This window comes from Cercospora kikuchii (genome assembly GCF_019650295.1).
Source record: "Cercospora kikuchii DNA, contig_00004, whole genome shotgun sequence".
In the NCBI taxonomy this organism is placed as follows: domain Eukaryota; kingdom Fungi; phylum Ascomycota; class Dothideomycetes; order Mycosphaerellales; family Mycosphaerellaceae; genus Cercospora; species Cercospora kikuchii.
Window position 1 is genome coordinate 3,846,208 of NW_025408585.1, and position 18,288 is coordinate 3,864,495.

At 51.9% G+C, this 18,288-nt stretch overlaps 6 protein-coding genes across 6 annotated transcripts; 1 reads left to right on the forward strand and 5 right to left on the reverse strand.

Annotated features, from left to right (window-relative positions):
- Positions 1–255: 255 nt before the first annotated feature.
- CKM354_000772100 (uncharacterized protein) lies at positions 256–1,914 on the reverse strand (the record flags this gene model as incomplete). The annotated part of the gene is made up of 2 exons (XM_044803077.1): positions 256–1,288; positions 1,343–1,914. 2 exons carry the CDS (start codon positions 1,912–1,914, stop codon positions 256–258), a joined length of 1,605 nt encoding a protein of 534 aa, XP_044659012.1.
- Positions 1,915–2,220: 306 nt separating this feature from the next.
- Positions 2,221–4,323, forward strand: CKM354_000772200 (rRNA-processing protein MPP10; the record flags this gene model as incomplete). Its single annotated transcript, XM_044803078.1, has 1 exon — positions 2,221–4,323. The coding sequence occupies one exon, from the start codon at positions 2,221–2,223 to the stop codon at positions 4,321–4,323; it is 2,103 nt and encodes a 700-aa protein (XP_044659013.1).
- Positions 4,324–4,518: 195 nt separating this feature from the next.
- CKM354_000772300 (uncharacterized protein) lies at positions 4,519–6,018 on the reverse strand (the record flags this gene model as incomplete). Its single annotated transcript, XM_044803079.1, has 1 exon — positions 4,519–6,018. One exon carries the CDS (start codon positions 6,016–6,018, stop codon positions 4,519–4,521), a length of 1,500 nt encoding a protein of 499 aa, XP_044659014.1.
- A 667-nt stretch (positions 6,019–6,685) lies between these two features.
- CKM354_000772400 (uncharacterized protein) lies at positions 6,686–7,858 on the reverse strand (the record flags this gene model as incomplete). The annotated part of the gene is made up of 1 exon (XM_044803080.1): positions 6,686–7,858. The coding sequence occupies one exon, from the start codon at positions 7,856–7,858 to the stop codon at positions 6,686–6,688; it is 1,173 nt and encodes a 390-aa protein (XP_044659015.1).
- A 584-nt stretch (positions 7,859–8,442) lies between these two features.
- Positions 8,443–14,846, reverse strand: CKM354_000772500 (uncharacterized protein; the record flags this gene model as incomplete). The annotated part of the gene is made up of 4 exons (XM_044803081.1): positions 8,443–8,541; positions 8,600–8,990; positions 9,041–11,238; positions 11,316–14,846. The coding sequence occupies 4 exons, from the start codon at positions 14,844–14,846 to the stop codon at positions 8,443–8,445; spliced, it is 6,219 nt and encodes a 2,072-aa protein (XP_044659016.1).
- Positions 14,847–15,834: 988 nt separating this feature from the next.
- Positions 15,835–17,410, reverse strand: CKM354_000772600 (uncharacterized protein; the record flags this gene model as incomplete). Its single annotated transcript, XM_044803082.1, has 5 exons — positions 15,835–16,299; positions 16,379–16,542; positions 16,596–16,923; positions 16,979–17,087; positions 17,139–17,410. 5 exons carry the CDS (start codon positions 17,408–17,410, stop codon positions 15,835–15,837), a joined length of 1,338 nt encoding a protein of 445 aa, XP_044659017.1.
- Positions 17,411–18,288: the final 878 nt, after the last annotated feature.

An 18,288-nucleotide genomic window follows, 5' to 3' on the forward strand; every position in this document is an offset into this window, starting at 1 on the left:
ATCCGAGTCGTCTAGCTGACCTTTGCTGCTGTCGTTCGAGTGGCTCGGGCCTGGCTACTTCTGCTTGAAGGTGCCAAGTTGTGTTGCAGTCTCACATGAAGAAATGTGCATGAAAAAGCGGGGGAGGGACTTCTGGTTGAATATTTCCCACTCGTTTTCTAAGGACAGGCGAGGCCACAAGTCCGAGAACCGTTCATGGCCACGCAGAGCCAGTCACTCCTCTGGTCACCAGATCAATGCGTTAAGCTTTTATGATTACCGCTTAGCAAGCGTGACATCGAGGCCTTCTTGCCTGACAGCCCATGCGTTGATTAGTTTCCAATCCTTCTTCGGCTCCTTCAACTTCATGTCATAGCGGAACACCATGGCTGGGACCAGTTTCGACATCTCGAGCATAGCGATATTCCTGCCAAGACACGTCCTTTTGCCTGCGCCGAAGGAGAGAATGTGATGGTCCATGTATTTCACTTGTTCGGAATCTCCAGAAAGCCATCGATCAGGGTTCCAGGCTTCTGCGTCAGAGCCAAAGATTCGCGTATCGCGGTGCAAAACCCAGGGATTTACGCCCACGATCGTTCCTGGAGGGATAAAAGTCTCGCCAAGTTGAAAGCCATTGGCAGGAGTGACGCGCTCTAGTGGCAGTGCAAGAGCCGGGTTGAAACGCAGGCCTTCCTTGATGACTGCGTTCAAGTATGGTAGGGCTTGCACCTCTGTCCATGTCGGTAGGGGTGTTGTGAGCTTGTCTTGCTTCTGCGCCTCCTCCAACTCTTCTCGAAGTTTGTCCAGCGTCGACGGATTCTTCAGCAAGTAGTAGAAGATGGCTCGCGTTGTTGATGCAATAGTATCGGAGCCCGCATTGATGTTAATGAAGAGGTATGCCAACAACGCCTGATTCGTGACAACTTCTGGCTGCTCATCGTGAAGTTTGAGAAATCGCGAAAGGAAGTCTGGCTTGCTCGGAAGTGTGCCATGTAAAACTTTCTCGTTAAGTTCAGCATCGTTCAGATTTGGCACTTCCATAGATTCTCCATTGTCTTTGCTATCCAGTCTTTCCTGGAGTCGTCGCTGACCGAATGCGAGTATAGGGTTCATTCTGCCCTTCACGAAAATCCTTTGGAAGAGTCGGCTCTTGTAGATCCACTCGTCGAGCCAAGGCATCTGCCCAAGAACTGAGCATCGATCAAAGTTTGCTGCTATGGAGTCAGCGATATTCTCGACGTCTTCCGCTCGCTCCAGAAATCCTAGGCGTTTCGACAATGTCAATTCTCCGATCACGTCGAACGCGTACCTATGACGAGCTCAGTACTGCCCCTGTATCCAAACTCCTTTCTGCCTCACTCACCACTGCAACCAGGTTCCAAGGTCACACTCTTTACCAGTCGTTGCAAAAAGTTGGTCCACTCTATCCAGGAAGACCGCTGTCGTTGAGTCTATAAGAGGCTCAAACTCTACAAGCGTGCTGAGGCTATACGCGCTAGCGATTGGTCGCTTCATCGTGGCATGTTGCTGCTCATCAGTCGTAAAGACGAGACTAGCCGTTCGCTTGCCATTGACAATATTCTGCCAGACGGAATAGAAGTCTGACTTGGATGCTTTGACCGATATGCCATAGATAGTGTTTATAACCTCCGGTTTGGATATACTGACGCAGTTGGGACCGATCCGGACCAAATCGCCATGCTTCTTGTGCAATTCGAGATACGTGTCGTGTGAGTCTCTTCGCCAGACGACCAGTAGGCGGTAAAGGTCAGTGAATTTTGCGAAGGAGGGACCAGGTATGGCGCGCAATCTCTGCCATGTCAGTACAAGGTGTAGCGACAGCCAGCCCAGAGCTATGACGATCAGTGTAGAAGGAGATAACAATGTAGACGAGGAGAAGTGGTCAAGGACGGAGGAGAGAGTCTTGGCTAACATGATTGCTCATGAAACTGGAATAATTGATACTTGTCAAGAGGATACATTGAAGTCAGATATAGCTCGTGCATGTTCCGCTCCCGTGGAGCAGCACGCTTGGCTCGTGGTGCATGACAATGCTGCAAAGCGGAAGGACTGAAGATCGTTGGTGGGAGGCTGAAGCAAGAAGCAAGCATCGAACCGGAAGTATTCCGTGGTCAACCAAATTGAGTTTTGCGCTAGCAGGGGTCAAATGCCGACCTGCTTCAATTTTTGAGATGGTTCCAAGAGCAGAGCAGAGCGGCGAACGACAGCACACTCAGCAGCATGGCGGCGACAACATTCCTGCCGACCTTGGAGGCGGAATCCCATAAATTTTTACAGCCGGATTTGCCCCTCTACACCGATGCCGTCGCATACCTGAAAAACATTCTCGACCCGCTGGCGAAGGACATCAGTACTGAGCAGCAGCAACGATTAAAGGAGTCTCGCAAGAAGAGGAAGCGAGGCGAGGGCGGCGACGAGGAAGTGTTACGGTTGAAGCAGATCCATACAGACGGCTTCAGTGTTGAGCAGGTGTGGGAGCAAGCACGGAGAGTACTCGACGCAGCGACGGACGAAGTCCAGCGCGAATATGAGAAAGTGCAGGAACAACTCGAGGAAGACAGCGATGAGGACGGTGTTGATGCGCAGTCAGGCTTGGGTGAGGAGGACGAGGACCTAGGAGTGGAAGGTGTGGACTATGAAGTCGAGGGAGTGGACGACGGCGAGGAGGAATATCATTCTGACGAGGATGAGGACGAAGAAGACGAGCTGGATTTGGATGGCGATATGCACGACGATTTTGACGAGATGGAGCTGGACGAGGATGAAGATGAAGCAGAGGAGCCAGCAGCAGAGTTCGTGGAAGACAAATTTGGCTTGAACGACGGCTTTTTCTCAATCGACGACTTCAATAAACAATCCGAGTTCTTGGAGCAGCAGGATTTCCGGGGTGAAGCCGAAGTGGAAGAGGATGACGAGGAAATCGACTTTGATGCAGACCCCATGGCACAAGCTTCAGCTGGAGCGACAGGTAACGCCGGCGCTGACGATGAGGAGAGCGAAGACGAAGAAGATGGGCCTACATTTGGCGACCCTGACGCAGAGAGCGAAGACGAAGATGAAGATGGCGAGGGCGTTGGAGACATGGATGCAATGGGCGGCATGGGAAACACCAACAGCATAATGTACAAGGACTTCTTTGCGCCGCCAGCACAGAAAAAGCGCAAGAACAAGAAGGGGCGACCGAACCCGCACAACTTTCCCGAGGCGTCTGCTTCGAAGTCGACAAACGGTGCGGCACAGGAAGAGTGGGCAGAGCCAGAGGATATGCAGCGGACTATGGATGCGGTACACCGTGACCTGTTTGAAGAGTCAGATGAGGAAGAAGAGGAAGAAGACGAGAAGCCTGATCCCGCTGATCCCCGATCCCGTCGGTCGGCGCATGAACGTCGAAAACTACAGCTACAAGAAGAGATCCGGAAGCTCGAAGCTGCCAATGTAGCCAAACGTGACTGGCAGCTTTCAGGTGAAGCGCGCGCGGCCGACCGCCCTGTCAATGCACTTCTCGAAGAGGATCTGGACTTCGAAAGAGCTGGAAAACCTGTACCAGTTATCACCGCAGAAGTCAGCGAAGACATCGAAAGTCTCATCAAGCGCCGAATTCTAGCCTTTGACTTCCAAGACATCATCAAGCGACGACCAGACGACCTTGCCACTGGAAACGGAAAGCGCGGTAAACTCGACTTCGAGCTGGATGACACGAAGAGCAAGAAGGGCTTGGCTGAGGAGTACGAGGAAGAATACTCTCGCAGAACAGATCCAAACTACGTGGATGTCAAAGACGAGAAACTGGCAAAAGAGCAAAAAGAAATTGAAGCTCTATGGAAAGAAGTCTGTGGTCAACTCGACAGCCTCTCATCCTGGAACTTCAGACCCAAAGCACCAGCACCTCAAATGGACATCCGTGTTGACGCACCAGCCATCACAATGGAAGATGCCCGACCCTCAGCTGGCGGTGAAGTCGCCGGGGCAAGTCAACTGGCTCCTCAAGAAATTTACAAAGCTGGCGAGGGTAGCAAGACTGACAAGTCTGAAGTTGTCGGCAAATCCGGGCTGCCTGCTGGACGAGAAGAGCTTGATAAAGATGAACGAAAGAGGAGAAGACGACGAGAAAAGGAACGCATTCGGAAAGCTAGCGGGAACGCGGAAGATGCGAATGGGAAGCCAAAGGAAAGCAAGGCTAAAAAGGCGAAGAAAGATATGCTTGGTGATCTTAAGAAGGGTGGTGTTCGTGTTATTGGAAAGAAGGGACAGGTTACGGATGTTGAGGGCAATGAGGCGCGCAATGAGACTGGCGGGCAAGGCGCAGGGAGATACAAACTGTAGGCCAAGATGGAAATGTACTACGGTGGCTACGTTCACAGTGTTTGTTCATATGTCCGCATACCTTGTCTTTCTCCCGACGTCCTTCCTTCCAGGACGCAATCTGTGGAGTCGCGTATGCTATTCTATGTCTATCACGTCCCTCTGCTCGAAACGATCTTGACTGAAATTCTGTTCCCCCGCTCTCTTCACCTTCCCTCACTGCGCCTTCGCATGCCCCCTCGCAACCTCCGCCTCCACACCCGAAGGCCCAAAAGCCAACAAACCAAGCGCACTCGGCGCCAAAGCCCCCGCATTCACAATCGCAGCTTTCCACGAAACCGCCACAGATTTCCTCCTCGGCTTCATCTTCATTTCCTTCTCCTGCTTCATCATTTTGGAAATCGTAGCACAAGAAGAAGAAGAAGCCGTTCCAAACTTCTCTCGAATTTCCTCCTCTGTAAAAGCTCTAGTTTTCGTTTTCAACATTGCTGCGATTTCCTGCAGACTCATTCCGATTTGTTCGCCGATGGGGACCAGACATTCGGCGAGCTTCGCGTAGTCTTTTGTGAGGAGGCGGTAGGTTAGCATTAGGTAGTCGATATTATGGAAGACCAGTGCGCGGCCTTCGGCGTAAGCTTTCTTTGATTGTAGGAAATGCAGTGGTTGATCGCGCCAGTGTCTGCGAGGATTGAGGTGGTGGGCTGTGTGGTAGCCGTCGTTGAAGCAGAAGCGGTTGCTGGGGACGTCGATTAATGTTATGCTGGAACGGAAATCGGAATCCGGTTCGATTTCGTCGACCAGGGCGTGTTGGCCCCAGTTTCCGATCATGAGGCCTAAGCGGAGGAGGATGAAGGGGATTATGAGGGTGAAAATGCTGGCGCGGAAGTGGACTTTTGTGGTCATGAAGATCATGAAGGACATGCTGGCGATTTCGGAGAAGAAGGATTTGGCGGCGAGCTTGGTCTTGTTTTTGCGGAGAAAGTAGAGTGGGAGGTCGAGCCAGATGAGGAAGAGGAAGCGGCCGAGGTAGTGGAGGAAGTGCCAGACGTTGTCGCGTTGGTAGCGGATTGTGGAGGAGAGGTCTTCCGGGCCGTTTCCTTCGACGTGGTGGTGTTTCACGTGGTGATAGTAGTATGAATCCCAGGTATGTCCCATTAGTGGTTCCAAGATGTAGGGAAAGGTCAGGTCCAGCCATGCCCATCCTTTTGATAAAACGCCGTTGTTGTGGATGTGGTTGTGCATCATGAGAGTGAAGCCTCCGGTGCACCAGAAGGTGAAGGCAACGTGAGCGATGCCATGGAGGTAGGTGAAGTTGTAGTAAAGGTAAACTGCGCTTGGCACGTTCACAGAAAGGTAGAGCAAAATGTGTGTCAGGAAGATCACATCTGTAGGATGCCGTACTACGTTCGAAGCGACGTTGATGTATGGCTGGATCAAGTACTTCTGGAAAGTCGGATGTATGTCCTTGGCATCCCACGTTGCGAATACTGTTGGTTCGAAATCTGGACTGGTTGGGTCGTTCAATGCTTTCATGCGATGGAGTGCTGAGTCATCGCTGTCGTTTGCTCCTGAAGCTATGCTGGATGATTTGTGATCATCTATGTGCTGTTCTTCGGTATGCTTGGCTTGCGTTCGGAATGCCCTGGCATTGTCTTCAAAGAGATTGCGCAACAAGATCAGATCTGGCTCTGTCAAGTATGGATCAATGCTCGTCATTATGAGAAAAGCAGAACAGTGAGCCACAAACGCTATGCAAAATAACGAGAGACTGGAGGATTGTTGTCTGAGAGAAGTTGGAGCGACGCTAGATTCAAGGGTTTCATCGAAAGGGGTCCAAGGTGCGAAGATCCGCGTCAAGTGGCCCGTGACGGTGGATCATCGCAATGTCTTCCGGCCGCGTGTTGAGGACCGCGGCCGGAGTGAGACGCAAGCGCGAGTGCGGAAGTCATGGCTTCCACGTTTCAGTATTCGCTGCAGCGTGTGCCTCTTGTGATGAGGAGGGTATAGGTGACTGATCCGTATACGACCACAGTCGTCTGCGGTCTGGCCATTACCACCGCTGCGAATCCCGAAGTATCGGCGCCATCTCCGACGTCGGGTGGAGCCAGTCTACGATTGCCTGCGACGACATCGCTTCAGGTGAGGATACATTTTATGAAGGAGGATGCGCGTTCTGTCAGCAGAGAAGTGAAGTATCGTGGAAGAGACAGACGCGTGAAGTCTCAATACGAGCAACTGCCAAGAATGCCAGGATTTTGCAGAGAGTTCGCCTCTGGTCTTTCCATCTGCACGCCTGCCTCCACTTTCCACTGCTGGACGCGCCTCCTGCATGGCAGGACAGGCGCTACACTATGCAACTCTACATCACTGCAACGAGCAGAACTCAAGAAGCGAACTCTTTGGGCGCAATGACCGCACCCCATCGCACATTGACTTCGTTGTCAGCAATGGGCGTCTCAAACTCCAGCGACACATCTCTCCAAGGCCCGATCAACGCCCCGTCCTTGTCCACACTAGTCACGACTGCAGCAGGCGTATAGCAGTAAAGGCCATTGACCTGGATAAGCTTCGACCACATCAACATGATTCTGCCGTCCGCCAGGTCGACTGCCTGTAATTGCTTGCTGTAATTGTCGACCGTTTCGGGAGGAAGCTTGATTTGGCTCTGCTGCGTAGCCCTCACAGCCGTATTTGGCGAGCTTACTGATCCGTCGGGACGCAAACTGATGTAGGATATTTCGATAGCTGCGCCTTGACCAATGAGCTGAAAGAGATAGAGGCGGCGCTTCGTAGGTGTGTTCTCCATGTACTGGCTTCTGGTGAACGCGTGAGCCGGCATTTCGCTGACCTTCCAGCCACAGTTGACATCATATGAGGTCCACAGAGAACTTTTCGAAGTTGCGAGCTTCTGGTACTCGCTAGCTCTCATCTGCTCAATGAATACTTGGGTGCCTGACGCGCCAGCCCAGCGATCTCTCTTCATGTGATACACATACTTGATCTCCGGATCATTGCTTTGGAACAACCTCGACTCAGTGCCGGAAGTGTCTTTGGTGTTGGTGTTGTATTGCACAACAGACCAGCCCGAGCCCTCGGGACTAGGATCATTCACACGTTGTGCGATCATCGGAACATCGACTGGAGGAAAGCTTCCGGCTATTTGACGTGGTACGGAAATGCCGATGAGCCCTCCATGGACAACCAAGCCAGGCGGCGAACTCGCAAAGCTCTGCAGTGGCTGGACACGCTCGACGGAAACAAGGCTGAGGTGTGGACCAATGCGCCACACATCAACATTTTTCACGTTAGAGTTTGTGAAAAAATGGGCCTTGCCGTACGCCGCGAAGAGGATCAATTGCTGCGTGTAGTCGTATAGAGGTGGCGAAATGGCTGGCGAAGGGATTTGAAATTCGCTCAGGCTTGCTATTGTTTGTGGACTCCGGACGTGAAGCTTGAGTCCATTGTCTGCGGTGTTTTCGATCGTGCTCAGATATCCTCTGACATCTGTCGAGGAGATCCGAAAGAAGATCAAGTTGTTTTGCTGTTCTGAAGTCATGCCGGTCTTGCTGAGGAGACAACGTTGGGGTGTAAAGTCGGCAGGCTTGAAGAAAATGTATACTTTTGCATCTATGGGATTGAAGTTGACCAGTGTTTGTATTTCTATCTGGCTTGATCCTAGAGCTGGGAGACGGAGCGCCCGATATGTTAGCTGCGATGTGCCACTGCCAGCGTCAAAAGCCCCGCCGCAAGGCTTTCTGCGGCATCGAAGGCGTACTTAGCACCCGGATTCGCACCTCCTAGTGAGTCTGGCTGCTCTGGACTACGATTAATCAGGCTCAAGCCCACGTGGCTTGCATAGCAGCTCTGGGGCCTTGGCTCGGTTTGACTTGCCAAAGAATGCCAGCCGTGGCGTTAGCTAAGTGACCTTCGTGTGCACAACGACCAGATGCGTCGAGTCCAGAGGCGGGACCAACACTCACCAGATCTCGTATCGAGCTTGAGCTCAAGAAATGTTCGAGCTGATGTCCTTACTACAATGATTGATGCTTCCTGGCTTCGTCTTTCTACTGGTGATACAATACGATTCTATAATAATGTCGGCACTATAGCTCCCCGAAGCACTCCATGCATTCATCACACTTAGCCCATTTCTTTGGCTGCCCAGAAGCCCACCTTTGCGACTGGCTTTGCAGCGGCCTTGCCCCCAACTTTGAGTATCTCCTTCGTCAAGCCCATCCACTGATAGCAAAATCAGCACAAATCTCACATTCAGAACAATTCGTGAGACTGCACTTACCGGATTCGTAGGCTTCGGTTCCAAAATTTTGCGGATGCCAGTGAAGTCCCTCAACTTGAAATTACCCTCGAACTTGTTGATTCCAACCAGCTTATTAGGAGAATTATTGGTCGGCTTTCCACTACTGGCACCGAAGATAGCTCCAACAGCGAAGCCTGTGAGGAAAGACTTGGCGGCACCTTCAAACAGATTATGATGTGTTCCATAGAACAGATTTTCAGTGCCTCGCTCAGCGGCCTTTGTCAGTACAGATGCAGTGCCGCCGATAGCTCCTTTGATGAGCATACGTGCTCCAGTGCTCGCGACTCTGGCAGGACCAGCGAAAGCACCAGCCGCACCAGTAGCAGCACCAATGGCTGCATTGATCGCTACAGTGGTGCCAAACCCCTTCCTAGATATTATGTTAGATAATGCAGACCGTGTTATTGCCTTACAACTTACCAAAACTTGCCAGCGTCGTTCTCATCTTTGTGTTTCACGGAGTAGAAGATGCCTGCGATGCCACCGCTCGCTAACGCCCCCACGGCAGCTGCAGCAAGAGGAGCGGCCGCACCACCAGTAACAACAGTCACTGCCACTGCAGCGACGACCAGGACAACACTCACAACTACTCCTAGGATTGCTGACCATGACCAGTGCCCAGTAGGGTCGATGTTGTTGATCGGGTCGTTGTTTTCAAAGGCGTATCGATTCAATCCATCTGTGCGAATGAGAGAAGGAATATCCAGAATATTGTCCGGTGTCGTGAAGCGGCCTACAAGAGGATCGTACCATCTGCCGCCGAAGTTTACAAGATCGGTCTCCTCATCAGTATAGTTGCCTTCGTAGCACGCGCTCTTGTCCCGTTGTTCATCAGACGAGTTGTCTGGCGGGGCCAACAGACCGAAGTCATCATAGTTGAACTTGTCTTTCAAGCTACCATTATTCCCATCGAACGAGTGTGTAATATTTCCTTTCGTGTCCGCAAATGCGACGCTGACTGTCGGACTAACCTTCGAGACACGGATAGGCGCCAGAGAGTCGCATGCTTGTACCAGACTTGCTAGTAAAGGCACCGCACCTCTGTGGTCATCGGTGCCTCGGAATTTGTGCCGGATCGTGGAGCTACCCTCCGGACTGACATGAATGCTGAAGTCATCATCGAAGAACAAGTCAGTTGATCCATTGGAGTGCTTGCGTTGCAGCGTCTCGCCGTCCTGATCTGCGAGAAAGTCGATGTTGATCTTGCGTGCGGGATCCTTCATGTTCCTCAAAGCTCCGAATGAATCGTACGTCAACTCGAATGCAGACTTTTCTGTGACACGTCGGGCAGTCCGGCCAACGCCATCGTACTGCAGATCAAAGATGGTTCTACCATCCTTGGTTCCTTTCGCGAATCCCGAGCCGTACTGAACAGCGGTACCACGTCGAGAGCTGAGATTACCTGCAGCGTCATAGCTATACGAGTTGACGTCTTTCCCGTCGATCTGGGAGGCCGCAAGACGTTTGCCTTGATACTTGTAATCAGTGACCGAGCCAGAGATTCTCTCTTGCTTGCGTGACATTTGATCCAAGTCGTTGTACGAATAATGTTCATCGACCAGAGCCTGATCATTCGACTTGAGAGCGTGTCTAATCGGAAATCCCTGGGAGTCGTGTTTCCATTCGTGTATGAAAGAATTTGGAAGAGAATTGCCAGAGAGCACGAGCCTTTCGGGTCTTCCCATAGGATTGAACGCTGTCGTTTCCGCCTTCAATCCCCACGAAGAATCTTTGTTGCTCAATAAACTGCTGGCATTGATAATTGATCCGTGGTACTGATGTTTCAAGACAGCTTCATCTGGCAGAATCTTCTCTATCACCCGGTCCTGCCAGTCGTATGACAGCGACGTTGTGTAATTCGAACCATCGTTGAGAATCAATTTACGATCGCGTACACGACCACGGTGGTCGTAGGAGTACTCCCACCGAAAATCAAAGGCTTCTTTTGCTCCTCGTCCAGAGACAGTGATCGAAGAGACCTTATCACTGCCAGAACTGTCGTACGTATACCGAACCACTTGCCCGTCATTGCCAACCTTCTCTAAGAGCCGGCCTTTGCCATCTCGTCGATAGGTTATGGAATCACCAGCTATGTTGGACTGCGAGACCAACTTGTGTGTCGCATCGTAGCGATAGACATAGGCCGGTGTTTTCTTCTCGCGCATTGTGTTCTGGTATTCGTTATCGAGACTGATGATGTCTCCACGCGGATTATAAGCACGAGTTTCGATCCGGCCAGCAGGATCTGTGCATTGCACCAAGCGACCAAAGGCATCATGCTGGAATGTGGATCTAAGCCCATTCTCGTCAACGTTCTCGATGATGAGGTCTTCATTTTCCCAATGTATGTAACGACGTTCCAGCAACGCCAGCTGTTCAGCATCCGTGAATGAGTTTGAATCCTTGGAAGAGAGCGTGCGCTCTTGAACTCTTGCGCCGCCATCCAGGTACGTAGATGTTGTAACAATAGAGCGGTCTTCCTCCTGATGCGCAGGTCGTACTCGAGACACCGGACGACCAAGAACATCCATAACAGAGCGTATTCCAGCTGCGGTTGCTGGCAGCCAATCCAGACCCGTGGACATCTGGAGCCTGGTGGGCAGGCTCTCGAAGACTTTCTGGCCACGAGAATCCAGTTCCCAGTAGAGCCAAGTGCCTTCCGTGTCATCAGCATCCCGGAGCTCCGTTTGCGAACCTGTTTGATGCAATCTACGTAGTCAACGACTTGGTGCTGGCCGGTGCTGCCGTCGTGCGAGAACGTAGTGACCTTGACAGCGATATGAGCAGAATCAGACGGACTCTGCACCCTCTCAAAATCAATACTACGATGAGGATCGAGATTACATCCGGAAAGTATGGCTTTCAAGCTGGCATCCATTGCCGCAGACTGGAAAGACAGAAACCGCTGTGCAGCCACCTGGCTGCTGCCTTGCGAAGTCGCTTTTGCACGGCTTTCGCGCACACGTCCAAAGGAATCCAGGCGGTAACAGGTGAGCATGCCGTCGCGGTCCTGTCTGGCGACCTCAATGCCACTAGCGCCGTCAAAAGCTGTCAATTCGACATTTTGGACACCATTGCCCTCCTCAAGAATCTTGATGGGGAAGGTGTGGAAGAGATCGTCGTAAGTAGTGATTCGACGGAGGCCAGACGCATCAACGGAAGAGACTTCTTTCCCATATTCATCGAAAGTGATTTGTTTAGTTGAAAACGCGCCAATGTCGGTCGACCATTCTGATACTGCTTTCAGTATGGCTCGTGCTGTCTCGTTCTCATATTTGACCAAGGAGCAATCGCCCTCTTCGAATTTTGACATGTCGGTATTGCTCTCCTTAGAGCTCAATTTCTCAGCGACGAGTACATTCGTCACACCGTCGATGGTCATATATGAGCAGCGCTTCCATGACTGAAACATGAGCCGATTTCGTTGTGTTTCCCAAAGCGAGCGTAAAACCATGTTGCCCAGGTCATCGTATGCATATTGAGTGGCATTTGAGCGCACTGTGGAACCTGAGTCAATCATGTCCATCTGCTCGATCAGTCGATTGATGCGATATACTTTCCATGGGCCTGCTGCTCTTGAACGGACCTCGAACGAAGTCTTGACAGAACGCAATATGACACCGTCGCTCGCTTGCTTGGTATCAATTTGCGACTTTGTGCCAGTAAGTGGCCAAGCCTGGTGATACTTCTCTGTGGTCAATACCCCATCGTTGACGTTTGTTGTATGAATTTGTTCAAAACCTTGCCAACCCCTTCCAGCGACGTTGACTCGAGCCTTTTCATAAGACTTTTTGATGACCACCCCATAGTTAAAGCTATTGACGGACGTATCATTGCGATGTTCGAGCTGTGTAACGACTGCGCTCGGGGCAGCAATTACGGTATAGCCGTCATTGTATGAATTCTCGTACTTGGTCCAGTCCACTCGCGGGTTGTACACTGCAGGGTCGGACAGACTACCATATGTCAAATTCGTCCGCAGGCCCATTGGATCTTGAGCCCACGAAAGTAAGCCGATTGCATTCGTTCGATTGTACACGGGCACGACACGTGGCACGTCATTCTCGATTGTGTGAAACAGCCAGTCCCCTGTGCCATTCCCGTTGATGTCAGACGAGACAACCTGCATGTTCTTGCCTGGCAAATCTTTGGCGATTGTGATCAAGGTAGCTTCCGTGACAAAACCGTCACTGCGTCCTTCCACTGTCAAGGATAGGTATGACTTCGATGTTCGCTCTTGGTAAACATAACTCAAACTTGGATAATTAGAACCATTCACGTTGGTAACGTAGAATTCTCCAGGCCGATCGGAGGAGAGCGGCTGCTCTGCGACAATTGTTCTTGTGATGGTCTCTCCATGTTTCTTGAACGCACCAGCGCCATCGCCCAAGTAAGTGTCAAAGACGAGCACCATTCTCCCAGCTTTCCACTCAGCGCTTGCGAGAATCACATCTTGTACACCATCCGCATTGATATCACACGGCAGAACGGTTGGCTTGACTTTGTCAATTCCGGCGCGGATTGGGTTCCCTAGGAGAGATGTTGTACCTTCCCGAAAGCCACCAGTGGAGTCTAACGCCTTGACCAAGTTGAATGCAGTAGCCTTCAATTGCACCTGCCCCATGCCAAGGTCTTGCGCCCAAATTCTAACCAGACTTTTCGTGTCCGTGGCGGCATGACGAAGCTGAAACCAGTCGATGTTGTTCACATTGTCGTACTTGGTAGGCGAAAGGATGGCGTCTTGAAGCCCAATCTGCCCATCACGATTCAGTGCAGGAAAATTCCTGAAAGCCAGCTTCTGTTTGTCGGTAAAGATCTGCACAATGTCTACTGTGCCTCGCCCGGTCAGATCCATCGCCATGAATTTAGATCCCTCAGTCCAAGGGAAATTTGTCTTCTTGGGCCTCGCGTTCTGGAAGCCGGTGCCAACACATTGGGAGACAGAAAAACACACTCTGCTATCGGAATCAGAGTATGGCACCACGATATCTGATCGGCCGTCATTGTTCATATCTGGACTCAAGATGCTTGGAAATCCATTTTTCATGTCGACAGATTGCAGTGTCGCCTCAGCCCCCGGACCAGTTGAAGCTTTCCATGATACTGTCCCACCAGTCTGTCGTTCTGCGAGATAGGTCTTGACCGAGACCTGTCGTGTCGCCGGATTGTAGCGCACACAAGCCAGATCTGCCATGCAACGACCACTAATGTTCAGAGCGAACAATGCGACGTTATTCGTTGTGGCCGGCAAGCTGACTGTGGATGGAGAAGCCGGCTTGAAGAGGTCTTGCCTGTTTGTGCCAGCTGGCAGTGCCGCCGTATATCCAAAAGTAGATGGCAATAAGCTAACTTTCTTGCCCTCCGCTGTGGAGGACTCTGTGATAGATGTCAGGCACGAGTCTCCCGTATCAGGCGAGGCCGAATATGCGAGCTCATACGTCAAGTGGGCTTTAAAAGTTCCTTCCTGCAACAGACCGATCTGAACAGAGGTCAGGAGTGATGCCCAGGTACACCGGTCGCCCTGAACAGTCTGGATCATCACATCTGGGCGATCACTGTATCCCATTTTTACTGCGCGAGCTGCTCTAAGCCCGGTCTTTTCGTTTGCAGAATACTCTACGCTCGACAGATAACAGGCATTAGCATCTGGCTGCTTAGCATTATCGCCCCGAGGCGAGCTCGTGTAGTTATATGTCATGAAGTTGCCGTGATAGTCCACGACTCTCTTGAGACGCCATTCTCGAATGGTCTGCGTACCAGAGACAAACACTTTAGAGTCTTCAGTTGTGCCATATTCCAGTCGTTTCCCAGTAGACTCCCTAACAAGGAAACCAAGTCCCCGGGGAACAACAGAGCGTCTAACATTCTCGACCTCTGTGGTATACTCTGCGTCCGATCCATCATACGTGCCAGACACCAGCAGCAACTCCGCGCCATCGAGGTTGAGCTTTGGTTTTGTCACATCGTGATCTGAAGGCGGTGGGTTGAAGCTGTCGTAGGCCAGCGTCGATGGTCCTCGACGTATGCAAGAAAGCCCTCCCAGAGCCCATCCAGCACCCAGGCTACCATTCGGCCCACCTTGGCAATATTCGAGTGATAGTTCAGGTTCCACATCATGAGTTATCCCAGGAGGGAGGAGGATCTTCAGAGAGTATCGTGCAAGTCCTCCCGAGTCTGTGTCGACTTTGCCAACCTCTCTTCCGATCGCCGGTTGATCTGTAGCCATTGCGCGCTGGTTCTGCTGCAGTCAAGGATCAGGCAGGGTATTCGATGAAGATGGCCCGGAAGTCAGCAAGTAGTTTCGGCGAGGGGCTCTCAATGCTACGCGAAGACCATGATTATGCCCAGCACTTGAAGGCGTGTCGTGTCTGGATCTGGGGCCTGCATGTTTCCTTCACCTTTTCGCTTTGCTGCGAGTCCTCGGTGACTCCGTCTGCGCCAAATGGGCTAGCATTCGTTTCATCAGCGCCACGAACGTGGTCCTGCGGCTGCACTTGCCATCAGAAATGTGCGTCCATCTGGGCAAGCGACACTTCTGTGGAATTGGCGCAGTCAGTCCCATTTGTGGAACTCAAACTCGCGAGTGGCATGATCTGGACCTTCTTGGCCTGTCTGTAAGCAATAAAAGCATGCAATCAGAGCTGTGAGCCACTTCGTATCATGGCTGCTTGGTAGTGGGCGCTGTGCTGTGTGCGTGATGAGCCAAAGCCTTTCGCACTAGTTTAGACTACAGGCCTGTTTTACCTGACTGCAAACTCCCAAGTCACACGTGGGCGCGTATGCGTATGCTTATGTGTGTTGTGCTGTCTGTCTGTAGTTGCGATGTGTCAGGAGCTCTCCGCCCTCCAGGAGGGGCAATCGAAGGCCTGAGGCATCATTTCACGATATAGTGGCAAGAATATGAGAGTGAAGGCACGCACCCAGCTCAGGTGCTAAAATCTTCACGCTGCGACGCCTTACAGCTTGGGCAACAATTGCTCCTGAGCATGGACGAGAAGTTTGGTATGGACAAAGTTGGATGGACGTGGACGAACTCCATCTTGAACGGTGTGAGAGATGCTGGGTCATGCAATGGATATGTTACAATTCATTTCATTTCGTTCTTCGCAACCAGCATCTAAGCTGTGCTACATCCTGAGCAACAACCATCTAAGCTGTGCTATACATGTTATATCATTACATCATCTCATTCCTTATTCCAATATTCCTAGCATTTAACGGAAAGGACCACGAGGACCCTCCGACGCACCACTCGCACCTGGGAATGGCGCATCAACCTCGTTCAAACCCTTACCCGCAGGCACATTAGGGCAGTTTCCAAGTCCGAGAAGTGCTGGCGCAAGCTTGCTGTCGATCAGATCGAGAGCTTGCGACAAGAGTGGACCCTCAAAGACGTTCGACAAGGCAGAAGGAGTGTCAGCCTTGATGCTCTGGGCGATGAAGCAGCCGAGCTGGTTCGGGTCTTGGAAGTCTTCGACGCTGTTGATGAAGCCGCCGGAGAGGTCGGTGAGATCGACACCCTTGAAGCTGTTGACTGTACCGGTGTTACCGCCGACTTGGCAGTTGCCTGGGTAGGTGGCGCATTGCTGGGCGGTGGAGACAACGATGTCGGTCAAGGTCCATGGGTCTTGCTCGGAGCGCTTGTACCAGTTCTCTGGGATGCGCTCGTGGCCGAAAGTCTGTTGAGTACAAGTCAGCCGCTGTTCCGAGAACATTCTCGTCGAGTTGCCGACGACGGGCTACAAGGGCGTAACTTACGTATCGGAGGTTGCCTTGGTCATCACGGTCATAGCCAAAGTGCTCCATGAAGACCTCCTTGGTCAAGAAACCACGTGGCTCTTCAGCAGAGTGGTTGGCCAGCAGCTGGAAGGCGAACATGTGGGCGCCAAAAGTGAAGGCAACACCAGCATATGGTGGCGAGACTGCCAAGAGTTAGTACGTTTGGTCCATCGACATGTGTCGTGGGCGGGCTTACAGTAGTTGGGGTTGTTGGCAACGCTGTACTTCTTGCGGTTGGAGGAGTGCTGAGCAAGCACACGTGGGGTGATAAGACCACCACCCATCTCGTCTGCGACGTCGAACAGTTCCTGCAAGAATTGTGGGTATGAAATGCAGTTGGAGGCCATGGTTGGTGCCAGCCAGTCACCGCGAGTGATGGAGGCATCTCCTTCTGATCGCAAGTGTCCGTATGCGCAGATACCGGTCTGGTTGCCGAGAAGGTTACCGATGGCGCCAAGCGAGTTCGTCTTGGGCGAGTGAGGTCCGATCGACCAGCGGCCTGAGAATGGGTCTCCGTTGAAGAACTGGTAAGCCGTTAGTGTCGTGATATTCTTCATCATCGAGTATGATATTACTTACCGATGTCGCGGTGTTAAGGAAGAGTGTGGCAGTACCATCGAGCGAGAACGCCTCCCAAAGACCAGTATTGATGGCCTCTGGAGTCGCAATACCGTCACGTGGAATGTATCTGTGGGGAGGTCAACCTCCGCTGCGTTCGTCGTTGCGTGGGAGAACATACCCGTGGTTGGCTGCTGAGTTCAAGCCAGCACATGGACCTCTGATATCGCCTGGTCCCGGTGGTCGGAACTCGTGCTCACCAGAGACCGACACCAGTTGCTGTTCAGCGTCGAAACCACTGAATGTTGCGTGGTTCGGTGTGCCGGGCCACTCTGGGAAGGGGATGGCACCCTCTGGCACCTGTCGCTTCTGCTTGGCGACCATCTCCGCAATGTGAGGGAAGGCCACAGCTCCATTGAGGAGGAGGGCTGTAGAGAAGAGAGTCCCGACCATGATGATTGTTCGAGAGGGTCAATGTGGTTTGCTGAATATTCGAGCGAGTTGCGGGAGAAATTGGACTACTTGTATTCCTCGAACAACCGCGTAAGACTATACTTCGACTTGCCTGTCTTGTCGAAAGCCGTTGTGGCGTACGACGATCCAGGCCGGCAAGTGACTTTGTGCCATATTGCACTCTCCCACAAAAGCGTCACATCGTTGTGGATGTTGAGTATGGTAGTATCCGGCTTTGATTCGGACGCTGTTCTCATTGGTTCCAAAAGTCACGGCCAAGACTATGATAGATGGCGGCGCCGCCTGACTGGGGATTTATGCTTCATTGCTAGAGTTAACGCAAGTGGCGAGCCACTGAGCGCATAGTACATTGTCAGCACCTACGAGTGCCCGCATTGGCAGTGCTAGAAACTGAAGGATCGACATGTGAATGTCTGTATTCGGCACTTTCGGTCAGCCGGCTGTCCAAGTGCGTTCGCTCAGGAACAGAAAGTAAATTTGTGAGGCCGACGATCCCAACGCCTCTCAAATCAAATGCGCCTTTCGAGCTAACAAGCATTACCAAGAGCAGCACAGTGACACAACAGGAGGATTGTTGTCGGAGAATATGTCACCTCCAACGCGGAGACAAGTCGTGTCTTCCAAGAGGTCCTGGTACTTCTCCTATCACAGCGTTGCTCATAGGGCGCAATAACGAGCTTCTACAGTACCGAAGATCCAGCTCTACATGCAGGATAGAGTGCAAACTTACACGAAAGGGTTTCCCCAGAGTCCAATATGTGGGTGAAGTCGATTTGTGGAGAAGAGAAATTTTAAGCCACTGACGGGCCCAGCGGCGTCGAGCGGCGTCAGGCGGCGTCAGGTGCAAAATGCAGGGT